This window comes from Mixophyes fleayi, chromosome 4 (assembly GCF_038048845.1).
Source record: "Mixophyes fleayi isolate aMixFle1 chromosome 4, aMixFle1.hap1, whole genome shotgun sequence".
Lineage (NCBI taxonomy): Eukaryota > Metazoa > Chordata > Amphibia > Anura > Limnodynastidae > Mixophyes > Mixophyes fleayi.
The window spans coordinates 79,429,434-79,448,449 of NC_134405.1; the positions used below are offsets into that span (position 1 = coordinate 79,429,434).

At 44.2% G+C, this 19,016-nt stretch overlaps 1 protein-coding gene across 1 annotated transcript in view; it reads right to left on the bottom strand.

Moving 5' to 3' along the window:
* Positions 1–19,016, bottom strand: part of NOX5 (NADPH oxidase 5) — a 46,599-nt gene that overhangs the window by 5,524 nt on the left and 22,059 nt on the right. Inside the window, exons 4-13 of the mRNA XM_075205916.1 lie at positions 15,926–16,136; positions 14,118–14,352; positions 12,088–12,241; positions 7,810–7,985; positions 5,578–5,760; positions 5,329–5,461; positions 5,091–5,227; positions 4,190–4,333; positions 926–958; positions 436–560 (exon numbers count right to left, since the gene is read on the bottom strand). Coding sequence (XP_075062017.1) covers positions 436–560; positions 926–958; positions 4,190–4,333; positions 5,091–5,227; positions 5,329–5,461; positions 5,578–5,760; positions 7,810–7,985; positions 12,088–12,241; positions 14,118–14,352; positions 15,926–16,136 — 1,531 coding nt within the window. The remainder of the gene's footprint in view (positions 1–435; positions 561–925; positions 959–4,189; positions 4,334–5,090; positions 5,228–5,328; positions 5,462–5,577; positions 5,761–7,809; positions 7,986–12,087; positions 12,242–14,117; positions 14,353–15,925; positions 16,137–19,016) is intronic.

A 19,016-nucleotide genomic window follows, 5' to 3' on the forward strand; every position in this document is an offset into this window, starting at 1 on the left:
GATTATTATTAATGAATTAATTAACATGGGAAAGTAAGAGGACGCATTTATGTTAGGCCAGGCTAGGCTTTGCCTGATTTCTTGTCACTGATTTAAATATAAAATGCACATAGACAAAATTTAGCGAATTTATGTTGCGCCTTCTATGCTTTTGCAAGAAGATCATCATCATCATCACCATTTATTTATATAGCACCACTGATTCCACAACGCTGTACAGAGAAGATCATAGATGCAAACTACGGCAATCTACCCATCACCCAGAATAATCCTGTACGTCTCAGAAAAAGCTGCTAAAACGTAAGCACACAAAACGAAAACAAATGTTTCTCTACTATGCTGCTGTGCTCCATTCACCCGTTACCCTTGCTAATATAATATTCATACTTAAAGCCATTTCACACAGAGTCTTGGTGGACAATCATACATATGGACCTGTACATGATGCTCTGCAGAATTGAAGCAAATGGAGTGATCCCTATCCCTGCTCCAATCAACACAGCGTGGTCTGAGGTGAAGATCCGTCGGCTCGGAGTTCCAAATGGTCCATCGATATAACACTACAACCAGGAACAAAACAAGAAACTGAAACATTCTGTCTACATGACCAATGTCCCCAATACAATGGATCAGGTAGAGCAATCACAGGTTGAGTGTGAAAATGACAATAGTGATTAGAGATACAAGACTATTGTCTATGGTTTAAACAATTACTGCAAAACAAAAGCCAGCGTTCGGCCCACGTACCATAAATGTCTTTATGAAACAAATCAGTCAAATATTTTCTCAAGCTCTTCTCAAGTCAGCCAAATAGTGCTATGTTGTTGTAGGAATACGAAATAAAAATACTGGATAACTTAGTTAAGTAATATTCACTTTATCCAGTACGTAAAGATGCGTTTGGCTCTAATGTCAGGACACTTACCTTAATATTGCACAACTGGTGGATTTCATTTACCTGAAATGGAATTTGCAAGAAACATGTAAATAAATTAATAACTGATAATAGCCAACTAAGTAGAGGTTTTAAACAGGATCATCATTTTACTTTGTACAGGCAATAGTTTATGTTAAGCATGCTTAAAAGACCAATAGTTGCCTCATGGCTGCCTTTTTGCTAATGGCCAGTAAAAATGGGACGCGGCACACAGAGATGGGAAGGACGGCTTCTATTTTCCAAGAAAATATGGAAACACAATGCACATTTTGGCTATATGCATTTAACTTTATTGTTATAGAAGAGATTATCTATATAGCTTCATTTAGAATATATATACATGGAGTGTAGTACCTGCTTAGTATATTATTTTACTATAGAAAACCATGGTGTATAGAGTATTTAGAAACCAGGAGGACGGAGACGTTCTGCCTGTCTATAACCTATAGAGCGTGACTACAACTAACACCCTACAGCCTACGTCCTCAAACTCATGGGAGGTGCATTGTTGGATCCTCCCCCCTACTATCTGTCCCCTGGATCCCATCCCCTCCCACCTTCTTCGCTCCCTTTCCCCCACCACCTGCTCCCACCTCGCTCACCTCTTTAATCTCTCCCTCTCCACCGGCATCTTCCCCTCCTCCTTCAAACATGCTCTCGTATCCCCCATTCTTAAGAAGCCTAATCTCGACCCCACTTGTCTCTCAAACTATCGCCCCATATCTCTTCCCCCTTTTGCCTCCAAAATTCTCGAGAGGCTCGTCTGCAGCCGTCTCACCTCCTACCTTTCTGAACACTCCCTCCTTGATCCTCTCCAGTCTGGTTTCCGCCCCCTTCACTCCACTGAAACTGCCCTGGCTAAAGTCACCAATGACCTCCTTTCTGCTAAAGCCAGGGGCCACTTCTCCCTTCTCATCCTCCTTGACCTCTCTGCAGCCTTCGACACCGTTGACACCCCCTCCCCCTTCACACCCTCCAGTCTTTTGGCCTCTCTGGCCCTGTCCTGTCCTGGTTCACCTCTTACCTCGCTGACCGATCCTTCTCTGTCACCACCACTGGGTCTCTCTCCCCCCCATCCACCCTTCCAGTGGGGGTCCCCCAGGGCTCTGTTCTGGGACCCTTACTCTTCTCTCTATACACCTCCTCCCTGGGTGAACTCATCAGCTCCTTCGGCTTCAACTACCACCGTTACGCTGACGACACTCAACTATACCTCTCCTCTTCTGATCTCTCTCCCTCCCTCCTCTCTAGGGTGTCCGCCTACCTCTCTGCCATCTCCTCCTGGATGTCCTCTCGATTCCTCAAACTCAACCTCGCCAAAACCGAGCTGATAGTTTTTCCTCCCCCTCATACCTCATCCCCTGTTGACCTCTCCATCACTGTCGACAACTCCTCTATCTCCCCTGTCCCCCAACTTCGCTGCCTTGGTGTCATCCTCGACTCCTCTCTCTCCTTTGGCCCCCACATCCTCTCTCTTGCTGAATCCTGCCGCTTCCAGCTGCATAACATCGCTCGCATCCAGCCCTTCCTCTCCCAAGATGCCACCAAATGCCTTATTCACTCTCTGATCATCTCCCGCTTGGACTACTGCAACCTCCTCCTTACTGGCTTCCCCCTCTCTCATCTCGCTCCCCTTCGATCTGTACTTAACGCAGCCGCTAGGCTTATCTTCCTTTCTCGCCGCTCCTCTTCTGTCTCCACCCTCTACCAATCCCTCCACTGGCTCCCCTTCCCCTACAGAATTCTGTTCAAGCTCCTCACACTTACATACAAGGCCCTCGCCAACGCCACTGCACCCTACATCTCCACACTCCTATCTATTCACGCTCCATCCCGCCCTCTCCGATCTGCCAATGACCGTCGCCTATCTTCCCCCCTTATCACCTCCTCCCACGCGCGTATCCAAGACTTCGCCCGCGCTGCCCCCCTCCACTGGAACAAGCTCCCTCCCTCCATCAGGACTTCCCCTAACCTGTCCAGTTTCAAACGGGCTTTAAAAACCCACCTTTTTCTTAAAGCCTTCCAGTCTCCCACTTAACTACCTACCTTATCCTCTGCCTCTCCCCCTTCTTTCCCCTTCCCTGCCTCCGTCCCTCTACTCTCTCCCCTGCGTTTCTCCATCTGTCCACCCCTCCCATTAGATTGTACGCTCCTCTGAACAGGGCCATCTCTCCTCCTGTTTCCACCACTTCTAACTCTGCTCTCCAGCTACTTTGCCCTCCTCATCGAGGGCCCTCCTCCCCCCTCTGGGGGTTTCCCTGTCTTTCGCGCCCTCCTTTTGGGCCCCGTCGTTTGCGGATACTCCCCCCGCCCTCACTAGCTGTGCATTGAGCTTACTGAGTTACTGTGCTTTATGTTTACTGTTTACTGTACTGTTTACTGTTACTGTACCTTGTATTGTAATTCGTTTTTGTCCCTGTACGGCGCCACAGACACCTTGTGGCGCCCTATAAATAAAAATTAATAATAATAATAATAATAATAAACATTCTACGTATGCCCAGAAAACATCAACACTGCTGCTTATGGGTTGGCTTGTTGGGTTATTGTTCCAAAAGCTGAAAAACGATTTCAGAGCCTGTCATTGATTTACACATCCAACCATTCAACAAATTTCACGGTTTTTATAATCCATGTAGGAGGTTTAATCTGCCTTCAAACATATTGGACCTGAGTCATTAAGGAAAGTAAGACAAAAATAGGAGTAAATGTTTTCCGGGACAAACCATGTTACAATGCAAGGGGTGCAAATGAATTTATTAGTTTGCACATAAGTTAAATACTGGCTGCTCTTTTATCTAGCACACAAATACTTGATAGCTTTATTTTTACACTGAAATTTAAAGTTAATCTAGGACATGTCCTACCCCAACTATAAATCTGTCCCCACATTTTAAATTTACCTCTCCCTTCAGTGCAACATGGTTTTACCTAGGTGCAAAGTTACTCCTTTTTTATGCTTTGCTCTGCTTAATGACTCTGGCCCATTGTGTTACCATGTAATAAAATATGTATTGCAAGCAGCTGATGTGTTTCAATCAGGTCTATGCAGCAAGAACTGGCAACATTTGTGAACCAACTGTTTGCACCAAATGTATTGCATTAAAATATTCCAAAAAATATTATTTCTCTGGATGTTCCTTGATGTTGCTTCATCATTATTATACTTCGTTGTCCTACTTCATTGTCCTGCATATTGCTGGCAGAATTAGAAGAGTGGCTGGTTGTTATGTGAGGGACTGATATCCTTACTTCTTGAGCCGCTATACTTCCGCCTCCATCCAAGCTAACACGGACTTCTTCTCCTAGTTGGCTTCTGTTTGGTCTGTATGAGGTCAGTTCAATCTGGTTGTCCATGTTATTGGCAATAGCTCCATTGGAGATGAAAAGAGATTCCTAAACAGATTAAACTGGAAATGTAATGGTGCCTATAACAGCTTGACGCCACTTTGTGGTTTAAGTATCTAATCTATAGTTTACCAAAGCATTAGGAGATACAACTATTCAGTGACGTTCTCCTTGACCACGTGTTTACATAAGGTTTTACCTTTCAAACATAGGATCATGTTACCAGTAATGACTCGTTTATCATATCTGTATAGTTTATGTAGTCAATATGATATAATTACCTCCTGAAACCCTTTAGCTTGCATAATTTATGGAAAAATTGCAATTTTACAAACATTAACATTATGATAAGACTATGCAAATGGGTTATATAGGCACTTCTATAATATACACGGGTGGGCCTAATGAAAAATGTATTGTCTTACTGCCGTAGTCTAAGTTGTGAATTTACCTTACCGGCAGATATAATCATGATAAAAGTATCAATATTTGATTTTATAGCTTATTCTGTGCATAACTGTGAGTTTGTATAAGTGGTCACGAGAGGCACTACTTCAACTACTGCCTTAGGTAATGATAGTTCCACTCCTTAATATGATTCCAATGGATAACCCTGATAACACAACTCAATGTTGATATTTGGGTTATAGAACCCCTACAGTTCTATGGAACTCTAACAGTTCACGACATACTACTACATGTAATTACCTATTAAATACACCTGTTATGATAAATAAACAAACAAATCTGGAGACACTATATAATATAGCCTCAGATATAAGTATATCTATTTCATTGCTCACACCTGGCTTTGGTGCTTCTTCTTCAGATTCTGGGTTAGTCTCTTTGTCTCTTGTCTCTTAGCTGTCTCTGGAAGATGGAAATATTCATACAAACTGTTTGTCCATTGTCCCAGTGAGCGGATGTGTAGCCACAGAGTGTCTGCAGGGGAGATAGCTGCATGAGGTCATGGTAGCAGGACCAGCCACAGCCTGGGTTGCTAGTGCTTTATATTAGTAAGAAGACGTTATCAGCTCTCTGACCTGCTTGCTCGGGGGCGCTGCTGATGGTGAATGGATGCCATTCATACTTGGCAATAACTGGTATGTTCAGGTATACATAGTCACCAGGCTTGTACTGAAAGGATGGTGGCCTCTTAACAACAAGATGAGTCACCTTCAATGAAAGGGACGAAAATATCACATAAACGATTAAAAAGAAGTAATAAAGGATCTATGGAAATGTGTAAAAGGAAAAATCCTGAAAAAGATACATGAACATTGTGACAGTACCTTTGAAGGTAACAGGTTCACCTCTACGATGTACAGGCCACCCATACGTGATGCTGCCACTCCAAACACTTTCTCCAGCACAAATAGGAGTCCTGGGGCCAGGAACCACTTCCAGAATTTAGGAGTGTGAAGAAACAGCAGAATCCAGATCCAGATGTAAGACAAGTGCGTCCAGTAAAATACCTGAGGCAGAGGGTTATGTTGTAACTTGAATATGACAATATCTATGGTAATCAGTAAGACATCGTCATTTCTAAGTGGCTGAGTACAAATAAGCATTATTTCCCTTGTATTGTAGTAGTAAAATACATAAACCTAGGAGATATCTGCAGCTGTTGATGGCTGGGTTTGAGTATCGGAATCTGTGCAAGATGATTTGTTGATGGCTCCAAGTACACTGATGTGGTGGATGGCACAGTCCATTCATCAATTAGAGTGCTGAGAAGTCCCCACATGTTCTTTGGTAAATGGTTAAAACTATCCACCAATCAGAGTTCTGGGAGCTGTTTATTAGGTATAACGGCATCCCGGCACAGCCAAACTTAATGAGCTGCACACCAAGAGACAGCGTAGGACTGCATGAGGAGTAAGTCAATCAGTTGGGTCTTATATTGTGTTGCCACAAGAGATCTGGGATCTGTATTTTGTTGTCAGCAGAGATTAAGGGATGTAGAATAAAACCACCATACATTTGGGGGATCTGTATTATAAAGCCATCAGAGATCTGTTATCTATATTATAAAACCATCAGAGATCTGTTATCTGTATTATAAAGCCACCAGAGATCTGGTATCTGTATTATAAAGCCACCAGAGATCTGGTATCTGTATTGTAAAGCCACCAGAGATTTGGGGTGGTTAACATTATGAAGCCACCCTAGACTTTATGGGTCTACACTGTAACACCACCAGATATTTAGAGGAGCTGCATTGTAAAGCCAGCAGAGATTTGAGGGGCCTGCATTGTAAAACAAAAAACAGATTTGTGGGTATACATTTTTTGAAGAGTCTGGGACACTCGCTTGTTCTTGCCAGGCCAAAAGTTGCCAGCCTCATCTATATGAAGACAGACTGCCATGGTTTAAATTTGAGTACTGCCAAAATGTCTGTAGGAGCAGACAGCTGGCAGATTGTATATTTGTATATTTGTTTATTCAGGTGCAGACTGTTCCTTGAAACTACTAAGGGCTCAATGGTGCACCACAAGACTAAGTAAGCACTTTGTCTACCACATGGATAACATGGAACATGTTACTGTAATGTAATGTACAACCAGCAAACAGTTTTACTTCTCTACATTTTATAATGTGAATAGAGAGGGCCTGATTCATTAAGGAACGCAAATGCCGATACACATTATATTGCACTGTGTATGCCCAGAAACAGACTATATGCCAGTGGACGCAAGTACATACATCATCATCATCATCACCATTTATTTATATAGCACCACTAATTCCGCAGCGCTGTACAGAGAACTCACTCACATCAATTCTTATTCAAACGCAAAGGACTCTTCCAACAGTCTATGATTTTAGGGGCAGAATGCGGGAGGGAGGGGGCGTATGCACATAGTGTACAGTTGGGGGTCATGCCATGGACAAGCGCACACAGCATCATCCGAATGAAGCTTTGGGCATCTCTGTGGTATGTGTTTTTTAGTCATATCACTTGCACCAGATACAGGTCTGGTGTAAGTGCCGAATGATAGTGATTTTAAAAAAAAACAAAACATTTATGTTTTTTCATTAATGATTATATTATTAACAGGTGACAATAACTGAATACTTTTGTTTTCTCTGCGTTCTGCTAGGACTTTATTTTTCAAATATGCATTGTACCTATCTAACAGTGTATTGTGATCGTCTCAATACGGCAAGTGCCGTATATACATAGCATGCCTACACCTATATTCAACAAGATACACTTCTAGTTGAATACGGACGGGCATATACCCGAATTACGTGCATTTTTTTAAAAAACGCACAATATGTTTGTTTTGCGTGCCTTTGTGAATCAAGCCCAGAGTGCAAACATGTTTGCTGCATACAGCATAACTAAGATAATAGCTAATCAGGACCTTCACACTAAAATCCAAGTGGGTGTTAGTTAGTACTTAGTACACACGCTTTTATTTAGTTGTGTCCAATGTCACCCTTTACACCTGCTAAAATATTTGCAAAGCTAGACCTGCCAAAAGCTGTGTTCCTGTGTGCCACACTACTATACTTACCTCAAAGTGTCCTCCTTTCCTGACAAAGGTGCTGGATCCCACGAGCACCAGGCAGACGAGGAGCTGCAGCAGTATTCCTGTGACGGAGGCACTCCCATACACCCAGCCAATGCCGGGCTGCAGTGTGAGGAGGTATTCCCAGAAAGTATAAGATCCTGGATTTATGGCTTTGTTTACTAGAGGACAAAACAGGTGTTAACTGTACAAACTAAATCTGACCAACAAAGGGACATACTAATAAAGGGGCTCCCTCGAAAGCATACGTAACAGGAATAGGCTGAGACTGATGTTACGTGTGGCTAACATATAAATATTGTAGACATTAGCCATGTTGTAGGGCAGGCCTGTCCAACCTGCGGCCCTCCAGGTGTTGTGAAACTACAAGTCCCAGCATGCCCTTCCAGCTATCAACTGGTTGTCTACTGGCAAAGCATGCTGGGGCTTGTAGTTTCACAACACCTGGAGGGCCGCAGGTTGGACAGGCCTGTTGTAGGGGATGTTTCACGGCTGAACAGGCCATTTCACAGAAATACAGCAATATAATGAAGATCTAGGGCCTGATTCATTAAGGATCTTAACTTGAGAAACTTTTTATTTCAGTCTTCTGGATAAAACCATGTTACAAAGCAAGGGGTGCAAATTAGTATCCTGTTTTGCACATAAGTTAAATACTGTCTGTTTTTTCATGTAGCACATAAATATCAACTTTAAATTTCAGTGTACAAATAAGCTATCAAGTATTTGTGTCACGACTGAGTATAGCATACCTGCTATCGTTGGCACTACTCGAAGGAAGGTGCGGAGTCTTGTGTGCCCCTGGTGTTCACCAGGGACCCCCGCAAGCAGTGCCGGATTTTCCGCTAGGCAACCTAGGCACCTGCCTAGGGCCTAGCGGGTCTCAGGGGGCCCAGATTGGGGAAGGGGACAATAAAAATTTTTTTTTTAAAAATGCGACCCCCTCCCCCGACTCGCGCCACCCGACCCCGCCCCCCGCGCCTGACTCGTGGTGTTATGGTCAGGGTCTATGTGCAACATGCCACGTGTACTGACTCCCGAGGCTCGGTCAGGAGCTGCAGCATTTACCACCATCCCCTGCGCAGGGTCTCTGTGAGAGTGTAGCGGTCCCAAGGTATCCCCTTCCCCCAGCAGGACCTCTCTTCTTCTGACATCAGGCTGTAGCCACAGATGCACTGGCCCGATCGGAAACTGGAAGCTGTGCCAAATGATAGGCAGAAGATCCATAAAGCACAGGAATATCTACAATATGTGCTGGACCGAAGGAGTGCAGGTAGGAGCTTAATACTCTGTTACAGATCTGTGCACAGAGAAGCATTATATAGATAGAGCACTTTTGAATTGGACGGGCTAAATGTCATCACATGACTGCTACTTTATAATTATATGCACGCTCGTCGTTATAGAGAGCAGGGCAGTGGCAGGACCTCCAGACAGCCGCTGCTGGGAGCGATGAGAGCACGCTGAAAATCAGGTCCAGTAATTGAGAGTTGGACTCTGGGTCCAGTGTCTGAATATTGTCTTGTTAGTTTATTTCCTCCAACTAATAATGTAATGAATTTTTAATGGTTCACATTCCTTTACTTCTGTCTTGGATGAAAACATGATTTAAAATGCTCAGCTTCTCTACAGCACTGCAATGTGCATTCTAAAACTTTCTGTCACTTTTCAGAAAATAATGAAAGTAAACAGACATTTACACCCCCTCCCCCCCCCATTCTGACATGAGTTCACTTTGTATTGCGTCATATTCAAAAAAATTTGCAGCATTTAGCAGTTTCTATGTGTGTTAAAAAATAAAATGACAATCAATGGTAGCGCTAATTGGCATCTATCAAAACATGCAGCAAACATCTGTCATTAATTAATGCCTTGTATATTTACTATAAAATACTGATAGTGGAGCGCTGAACATTAAGGGCCTCATGACACAGTTAGAGTGTACCGTGCATTTGTGGCTATCTTGTAGAAGGAGTCTGTGTACTGGGACTCTCACACTTGGATAGAAGAGAGCTGTGATCTGGGATCCAAGGACTGGTGCTCGGTACTTCTATATTTTATAGGACTGTATTTTTCAGTTATGTCCCAAAACTGCACAGAGGTTCTAATGTTCTCTTTACTTCAGTGACTGCCGCCTGTGATGCTGCCACTTACATTCACTATAGGGTCTGAATGAACTCCCTGTATGAGTAGTTATAATTGCCACTCTATAGTAGAAGCTCAGGACTGCATAGATTGATGGAATAAATCAGGAGCCAATATAAAAAGAAAAATTATCAATGGAGTTTATTTTGTTGTAATGAGCAGACACTGATGATCACCCTTTTCTTCTGGCTCCTTCATTACTTCTAACTAATTAGAAAAGCCTACCAGTGCTCCACTTAACCATCTCACCATGTAGTACACCTCATCCTCTTTCATCCTCCATCTCTCCCACTCTTGCTTCTTGCCCTCAGGTTCCCTTACATTGGGAACTCATCCCATGTGACAACCGTTTGTCTGTCCCATTCCCTTTAGATTGTAAGCTCTTGTGTGCAGGGCCCTCTGCCCTCCTGTTCTTATTACCTATAACTTTTGCTCACCATTTACACTGCGCACCTCCTCCTAGGGCTCTCTGCCCACTGACTCCTCTCCTCCATTGTTTTCGCTCCTCCTTCAGTGGCTCTAAACCTGTTAATTGCACCGACGCTAATGGGAATAGGTATTAACTTGCGCTGAATATACCTCTTGCACCCCAGTAGCTGTGTTGGGTTGTAGTGTTACACCATGTACTGTCTTGTTGTTACATAAGGCTGTATCTAGGGCAGTGTGACCTCCCACGGCGCATTGCCAAGCGTTTGTAAAGAGTTCCTACACTTAACAAAATGCGGTGGAGGGGGGGGGGGGGCGCTAGTGCTCTTTCTCGCCCAGGGCACTAGAATTTATAGTTACTGCTCTGGTTATGGTAGCAGGGTCAGCTGCGGTCACATGGTACACAGTGTTAGGCGGGCTGCTGGCACTCTATGGTAGTCTGTGTGCAGGAGCTGCAGCATTTCTGACTGAGCCTGGAGTCACAAAAGGTAGAAAAAGGTAAGAGGAAGGGGTACTATGACGGAGAGCTAGTGTGTGTGAGATTGAAGCTGCAGTGTAATAGGGGCCATGTGTGAGGGTGCTGGGCAGAAAGTGGACATGTGTGAAGGTGCAGGGCAGAGAGGGGGCCATGTGTGAGGGTTTAGGGCAGATCCCAATATCTTGCCTAGGGCCCCATGAGGTATAAATCCGGCTCTGCCCGCAAGGAGGTATGGCCCGCGAGTCAGTTAGCGAAGCACGAGAGAAATGTCAGACAGGCCGGTTCAGCAATGGTGCGGGCAAGGCAGGTACACAGGGAGAATCCAAAGGGGTGGTGAGTCAAGCCGGGTCGGTAGCGTTCTGGCAGCGTGGTACAGAAGGGAGATCCAAAAGAGTAGTCAAGGCAATCCAGGTCACAAGGGTCACAGGCAAACGGCAGATAATCAGGAGGCAGACAAAGGTCAGGAGACAAGTTATCACAGGTACACAGGAAACGCTGTAGGACAGGTAGACCTGAATTTGTGGCAATGGAGGTGGGGTCAAGAGAGGCTTAAATAACACAGGTGCCCAATCAGCTTCAGCGCCGCAGCGCTATCCTATTATTAGCGCCGTAGCGCTTCCTAGATGTGGCGTCCCGTTGCCTAGCAACGGGAACGCTTCCTGCACAGTAGCCGGGCGGCCGAGCGAGGAGGAAGTGACGTGTCTGGTTGCTAGGCAACCAGACGCGCGGATCAGCGGGGCGCCTGTCCGGGATCCAGGCGGCGCCTGACAATTTGTGTGCTACATGAAAAAACAGGCAGTATTTAACTTATGTGCAAAACAGAAAACTAATTTGCACCCCTCGCATTGTAACATGGTTTTGTCCAGGAGACTAAAATAAGAAGTTTCTCAAGTTAAGATCCTTAATGAATCAGGCCCCTACTCTTGCATTGATCTTCTGCCGAGTGGCCATTCCGTGCAGGATACGTAAATTCCACACTCAGTGAAATTTATCGTCTTAAATTTGATTGGGATGACAACTGTCAATTCATTAAGCTTTGTGGTATGTTGTGTTAGAAGTCTGGGTTGAACAAAAGTGGTAGGGGAAATTCCATGTGAAGACAAAATTATACACCGAAATGCAAAATGAGGCAAATATTCCACAAAACAGTCGTTTCATTCATCTCTAACTTATAGTATATTTTACAGAACATTTCACATTGGCTAGTTACTTACTGAAATTTATGACATGGGCGGCTGTGTGAGGTATAGTAAGAACAAACACTGTATATCCAACCAGCTCGTGCAGGAAAATATTGTGATCCAGTGGAAGTAAATGCACAACAAATGTAGCGCGCAGCCACGTAAGACAGCGGCGCAGCATAAAAGCCTGGAGACACAACAGAGAATTAAACAGGAGGCCTTGGTACAACAATCGGTACCTGTGGTTCTCAAGAGTGGCTCTTAGTGGTCACAAACAAAATTTGTAGCACAAAATGTTAATTTTTAGTCCTGTTATTTTGTCTAATCCACAAGTGGCTTAATGTGGGATAATGCAACACCTACTATAAAATATAGGATATTAAGGGGTATATTTACTAAACTGCGGGTTTGAAAAAATGGAGATGTTGCCTATAGCAACCAATCAGATTCTAGCAGTCATTTTGTAAAATGCAATAAATGACAGCTATAATCAGATTGGTTGCTATAGGCAGCATCTCCACTTTTTCAAACCCACAGTTTAGTAAATCTATCCCTAGGACTTGCAGAGGAGTTCCATGACCATATAAGAGCAAGAGGTCACAATTTGATTACTTTTATACAGGTCACAAACCTTGAGGTGAAGTCTTATATCCTATATATATCACATGGTAGGAGGTACATTATTCCTTATAATACAACATTAGTAGTTTTTGACAAAAAAATGTAAACATTTCAGTATTTCTATTACTACGCTACTAATATGTGTTTTGCTATACTTACTTATTCTTTATTTATGTATATTGATTAAGTTTTTCTTTAAATAAAGAGAACCTTACACATGTGTGACAGATTTTATGTAGAGGGGCTGAGTGCAGAGCTGGATTAAGGAGTGGTTGCAGGGGACGCATGCCCCAGCCCCCCCCACGAACCAGGTTCTCCCATCAATGTGGCACTGTATGTCTCCTGGTGGCTGGCCCCTCCTCCGGGACCAGCCTCCTTTCTTCAAGCACCCGCGGATTGTACGCTCTGAATCTCTCTCCCTTCCCCTATGTCTGTGCCCACCACATGTCACCTGGGGCGAGCAGCACCTGACTTGCGTGCTGTCCTATGTGTGCAGGCTGCAAGAGAGGCAGACTGTTCTGTCTCCAACAGAGGGTGGATGGAAGAAGGTGAGTGTGAGGGAAAAAGAAGGGAAAAGAGGGTGGTCTTAATGTAATGTGGGTGGGAGATGGGCTATAAATTTAATGGTGAAATGTGGGTGGGGGGTAATTATTTAATGATGGGTGCTATTAATTTATTTGTGAGGTGATGGTGGTGCTATTCAATTTAATAGTGGGGCTTATTTAAGAAGAGGTGATGGGATGTTTAATTTTATGCTGGGCTGCTTTGGGGGTTATAAATTGAAGGCGAGACTGAGTTTGTGGAGAAAGAGATCTATTCATTAAATGTGAGTATGAATTACTTAATGTTGTGGACAGTTGTTGGATAACTGCGTGCACCTAAAAGTAGAGGGCCCTATTTGCCATATTAGATAATAGGGGCCCACCTATCTTAAGTGCCCAGAGGCCCTAGAGCCTTAATCCAGCTCTGGGTGTGTGTAAGGGTGTTGCAGGTTATTTATCGTAAGCAGTACAAAGTGTGACAGAAGAAAATAACCTGGAAGAAGAGAGGAATGAAGCAGAGAAGCAGTAGGTATTGTTGCAATAGTGTATGAATAAGTGTGAAATAACTTCCTTATGCCATCAGAAAACTCTGATACTATTGATAAAATATGGAATAACAACAAGTGATTAATCTCTGAAAGGAGATAACGAGGGCAGATGTACCATCATCCTAACCCAATCACGTCCCTGTTCTCCATCACTATTTGACAAGGCATATCTTTTTATTACCTCCCCTTGTATACTTGTATCTTGCTGTTTGTAATAATTTATTTTTAGAAAACCTTTTCCAAGGTTTATAACAAAGTAAAAATAAAGCAAATTTTTATATATATATATATATATATATATATATATATTTTAGTTGAGACAACAACTGCAGCCAGTGAACCAGCCACCTACCACAATAAACGTGCAGTTGAAGTTCAGGCACTGACCACAACCCTTGGCGACCATGATCCAGCCCCCAAGACTGGAATGATTGACAGCTGCCAGGGTAAAAAGCAGTATGTTGACACAGAAGTAGCAGCACATGAACAGGACCTTGCTGCGATTGTTGTGCCAGTAGGTTGGAGTCAGGTAGCGAGGGGTGTGAGTCTTCTTTTTTATGGTTGGAGGCTTCAGCCAGTTAGCAGCACTGAGGAGTAGAAAAATGAGAATAAAGTTCAATATAAACCTCTCACCTCTCTGTTTGTCTGTAATACCCAGTCGCATTTTATTACTGTGTTAGTCCCAATTGTAAAGCGCTACGGAATATGTTAGCGCTATATAAATAAATGTTATTATTATTAATAATAATAATAATAATAATAATAATAATATACAACTAATTAGTATACTACATGTCATATAAAATAACTCTAACTGAATGGTGTAATTTAATTAATTCAAATGTACATAATTAATAACTCTCAAATTTGAGATAACACTGGTCCTAAGGCCTGATCCACTCAGATGCACCTTTATTTTACCAACAAGAACAACTAATCAGTTTTTTTGGCACCATTTGTACTGATATTATGGTGATGTGCACCTGTCACTTACACACTGTGGAGGTCGCATATAAAGTGCAAAATAACTGCTGTATAGTGCAAAGGCAGCTTTGGACCTATTGTATGCCAGGATTTACGCCAGTCTGCCTGGGTTTATGAAGTAATATGGCGGAGCTGGCGCAGGTGTACTAGTGTTGCAGAGGGGAGGAGGTGAGGGCAGTCTTAGTACAGTACAGAGTAGGTGATCTGGTGTGATTGGCTTGCGGAACACTGCAGAAACCATATTTTCTATTAGGGGCATTCCATGCTGTGTAGAGGGGTGTACAGCCATTCCCACACCCCAAAAGTAGTTGAATTTTGCAGGAGCTTGTGGTCTTTAGATCTTGTCCTTTACTTTTAAAAGCAGTCCTAATATCTCCTTACTCTCATGACTCATTTAAGCCATAAATGATGTTGGACATTGATGTGATGTTTACATTTTTTACACAATGCACCTCTACTTATCTTTCTGCTTCTCCGCACATATTAGCTCATTTCTAGGTTACAGAATTGTGTCCAGAGAGCGCTGAGCAGCCCATCCCTGTGTCCCAGTGCAAAACCAAGGCTTTAGTTGTGCGTGTCGGGTCCACTTACTAAATGACCTCCATTGGAGGAAGCCATTTATGTGGGCTGAACAAACATAAGTCAGAATGCACGGACTAGGATATGAACAATATATACAACAATACAGCCTATCAATTCATTAGCTACAAGTGAACTGATTGGCTAATATGCTGCATTATTCTAAATACTGGTTCAGCCTACAAATGGCTGCCTCGGTGATGTCGCTGATTTACAGACGCTTTTTCAAGATAAATTAGAAGCCGACTAAAAATAGACAACAGAAGCAGAACATGCATTCCTAATAAAAAAAGGTTAAAGGTTATCTCACAGCTTGTAAACTATTAAAACTGACTGAGTATTATCACAAGAACTTCTGTAATATGGTGCCCAGTTGTAAATCCTTTAAAAAAATGACTGAGAACCAGGGACACATGAAAGATCCACCATGGTACATCACTCCGTGAAATATACTGTTCACAGATTGTTGCTTAACGTGCACGATACATCACCAAATGTTCTTAAAGGCAATTGATCACTCCCATGCTACAATATGGTTTCCTACGCTATTACATATGGTAGTGATCTTAGGCTTGTAGATCCAGTTAGAAAATTCACCTGATTGTTAGGTTTTCCATGACTTCTGGGAAACGTTCCAGTTGTTCCTTTAGTTCCTGGAATGTGATGGATCCACTGTTGTCCTGGTCAGCAGACTGGAAAAGTATGAGAGTCAGGTCATCTAGTTTCTCCTCCGGCAGTGAGATAGCATTCTCCAGCAGACAAGACTTCAGAACTGTACGCAGCTCATCTGGGTCAATAGAACCACTGCCTGAATGGAACACAATCCATATCACCACTGCTATCAGGGAACCAGGATGAAACGTTTACTCAAAAATACTCTTGTCAAGGTCAAATACTGAACCTTCTCAGAGGACTGAAATGCATCTGTTCTCACATCCTGCAATCTGGGCTACCTTCTTAATTATTCAGACATAGACAACTCTATCAAATTTTATTTGTGTGTCTTTGAAAATCTGTCAAATGTTGTGACCCAGGACCAGTGGTAGAGCTAAAGACCCCTAGTCTCCCATGTAAAATTTAACCTGAGGCACCTTTTCCTCACTGTCATTATCTTCACCCAATGTGTTATACAGCCATAAATAACCAGTAAATTAAAATAGCATATCAAGGCCAAAGGACCAGCATTACGCCCTTTGTTTCATCCTCTTCGCTGCAGCCTGGGGATTTGGCCAGGTACAGTCACAGCAACCTCTAGAAGCAACCACTCCTGTCATTGGTTATTATTATATGGTAGCTTCTCATTCACTGAATTAGAATTGATTGCTTGTGTTCCCAGAAGGAAACGCAAGCGGAGTGCTAAGTACCAATTACAGTAGTGCAGGCCTGACCAACCTGTGGCTCTCCAGGTGTTGTGAAACTACAAGTCCCAGCATGCACTTCCAGCAATCATCTGACTGTGTATTGGCAAAGCATGCTAGGGCTTGTAGTTTCACAACACCTGGAGAGCCACAGGTTAGCTAGGCCTGCAGTAGTGCTGGTAACTAGACTATAGTGCAACCAGCCCATTCCCTGGGAATTTATGAATGGTAGCGGGTGTGGGGACAATTTAGGGAAAGACATGCAAACTTTGCAGCCTGTCTAGAAATTCCATCCAGAAAAAAACAGCAGCATCAAGTTAAAAAGTCCTTTTATTCAGCAGTAACTTCAAAGGGAAATCTTGCCTTGTTGTATTACTGTGGTGAATAAAAGGGCCTTTTAGGTGCATCCAGCCTCGGACTGGCCTGCCGGGAGGCGGGCTATCCACCGATAGGCCCTGCTGCATTGAAGCCCCACCCCCTCTGTTGTTAGGGCGGAGCTTCCATGCGGCTGACTCCTGACCCTTCCGACGGCGACACTTGTGTTAAACACACTACCGCGCAAGTGCAGAGAGCCGCGTCTGGGCTCTCTGCACTTGCGCGGTAGTGTGTTTGTCAGTTTCAGCTGGGGAACAAAGAGACTGTGACGAGGAGGTCCTGTTATCCAGCCGCCCAGAGGAGCAAGAATGAAGGATGCTGGAGCTTTGCACAAGTAAGTGTGGCAGCAGGCATGAAAGAGGGAGAAGGGGGGCCAAGGCAGCATTGCATGAAAGAGGGAGAAGGGGGCCAAGCAGCATGGCATGAAAGAGGGAGAAAGGGGGCCAAGGCAGCATGGCATGAAAGAGCGAGAAGGGGGCCAAGCAGCATGGCATGAAAGAGGGAGAAGGGGGTCAAGACAGCATGGCATGAAAGAGGGAGAAGGGGGCCAAGCAGCATGGCATGAAAGAGGGAGAAGGGGGGCCAAGGCAGCATGGCATGAAAGAGGGAGAAGGGGGCCAAGCAGCATGGCATGAAAGAGGGAGAAGGGGGTCAAGACAGCATGGCATGAAAGAGGGAGAAGGGGGCCAAGCAGCATGGCATGAAAGAGGGAGAAGGGGGGCCAAGGCAGCATGGCATGAAAGAGGGAGAAGGGGGCCAAGCAGCATGGCATGAAAGAGGGAGAAGGGGGGCCAAGGCAGCATGGCATGAAAGAGGGAGAAGGGGGGCCAAGGCAGCATGGCATGAAAGAGGGAGAACGGGGTCAAGACAGCATGGCATGAAAGAGGGAGAAGGGGGGCCAAGGCAGCATGGCATGAAAGAGGGAGAAGGGGGGCCAAGCAGCATGGCATGAAAGAGGGAGAAGGGGGGCCAAGGCAGCATGGCATGAAAGAGGGAGAAGGGGGCCAAGGCAGCATAGCATGAGAGAGGGAGAAGGGGGGCCAAGCAGCATGGCATGAAAGAGGGAGAAGGGGGGCCAAGGCAGCATGGCATGAAAGAGGGAGAAGGGGGCCAAGACAGCATAGCATGAGAGAGGGAGAAGGGGGGCCAAGCAGCATGGCATGAAAGAGGGTGAAGAGGGGCCAAAGCAGCATGGCATGAAAGAGGGAGAAGGGGGGCCAAGACAGCATGGCATGAAAGAGGGAGAAGGGGGTCAAGACAGCATGGCATGAAAGAGGGAGAAGGGGGTCAAGACAGCAGGCATGAAAGAGGGAGAAGGGGGTCAAGGCAGCATGGCATGAAAGAGGGTGAAGGGGGGCCAAGGCAGCATGGCATGAAAGAGGGAGAAGGGGGGCCAAGGCAGCATGGCATGAAAGAGGGAGAAAAGGGACCAAGGCAGCATGGAGGGCACAGTGTGTTCATAAGGAGGCACAGCATGGTGATGAAGGGGCAAAGTAATATTTGTGTGATGGCACAGCGGGCTTGTGGTAATGTAATGTGTGTGAGGTAGGTGGTGGCTAACTAATGGGTTATTTGTTTGTGGGGTGATATTGGGGCAATTTAATTTTATAGTGGGGACTATTCATTTTAGATGGGGTGGATGGGGTGGTTTGTGGCTGAGTTTGAAGAGCATGAGGTCTATTTATTAAATGTGAATATGAATTATTTAATGGCAGTGACGGTTCTGGGAAATAGGTATATTATACGTAAATGCTATTATTTTATTGCTGGGATTGTTTGGAGGAGGGAGATAGGTTTATTTATTAAATGTGAATACTATACTACTTTTAATGTTTGGGCTTGGTGAAGGCCTAAGTATTTATCGTGGGTCCTATTGATTTAATGCCGGGGTTGGTTGGAATTTTCTAAATGTACCCATTTTTTTTCCAAATAGGGCCCCCAACATTCCAGCATCC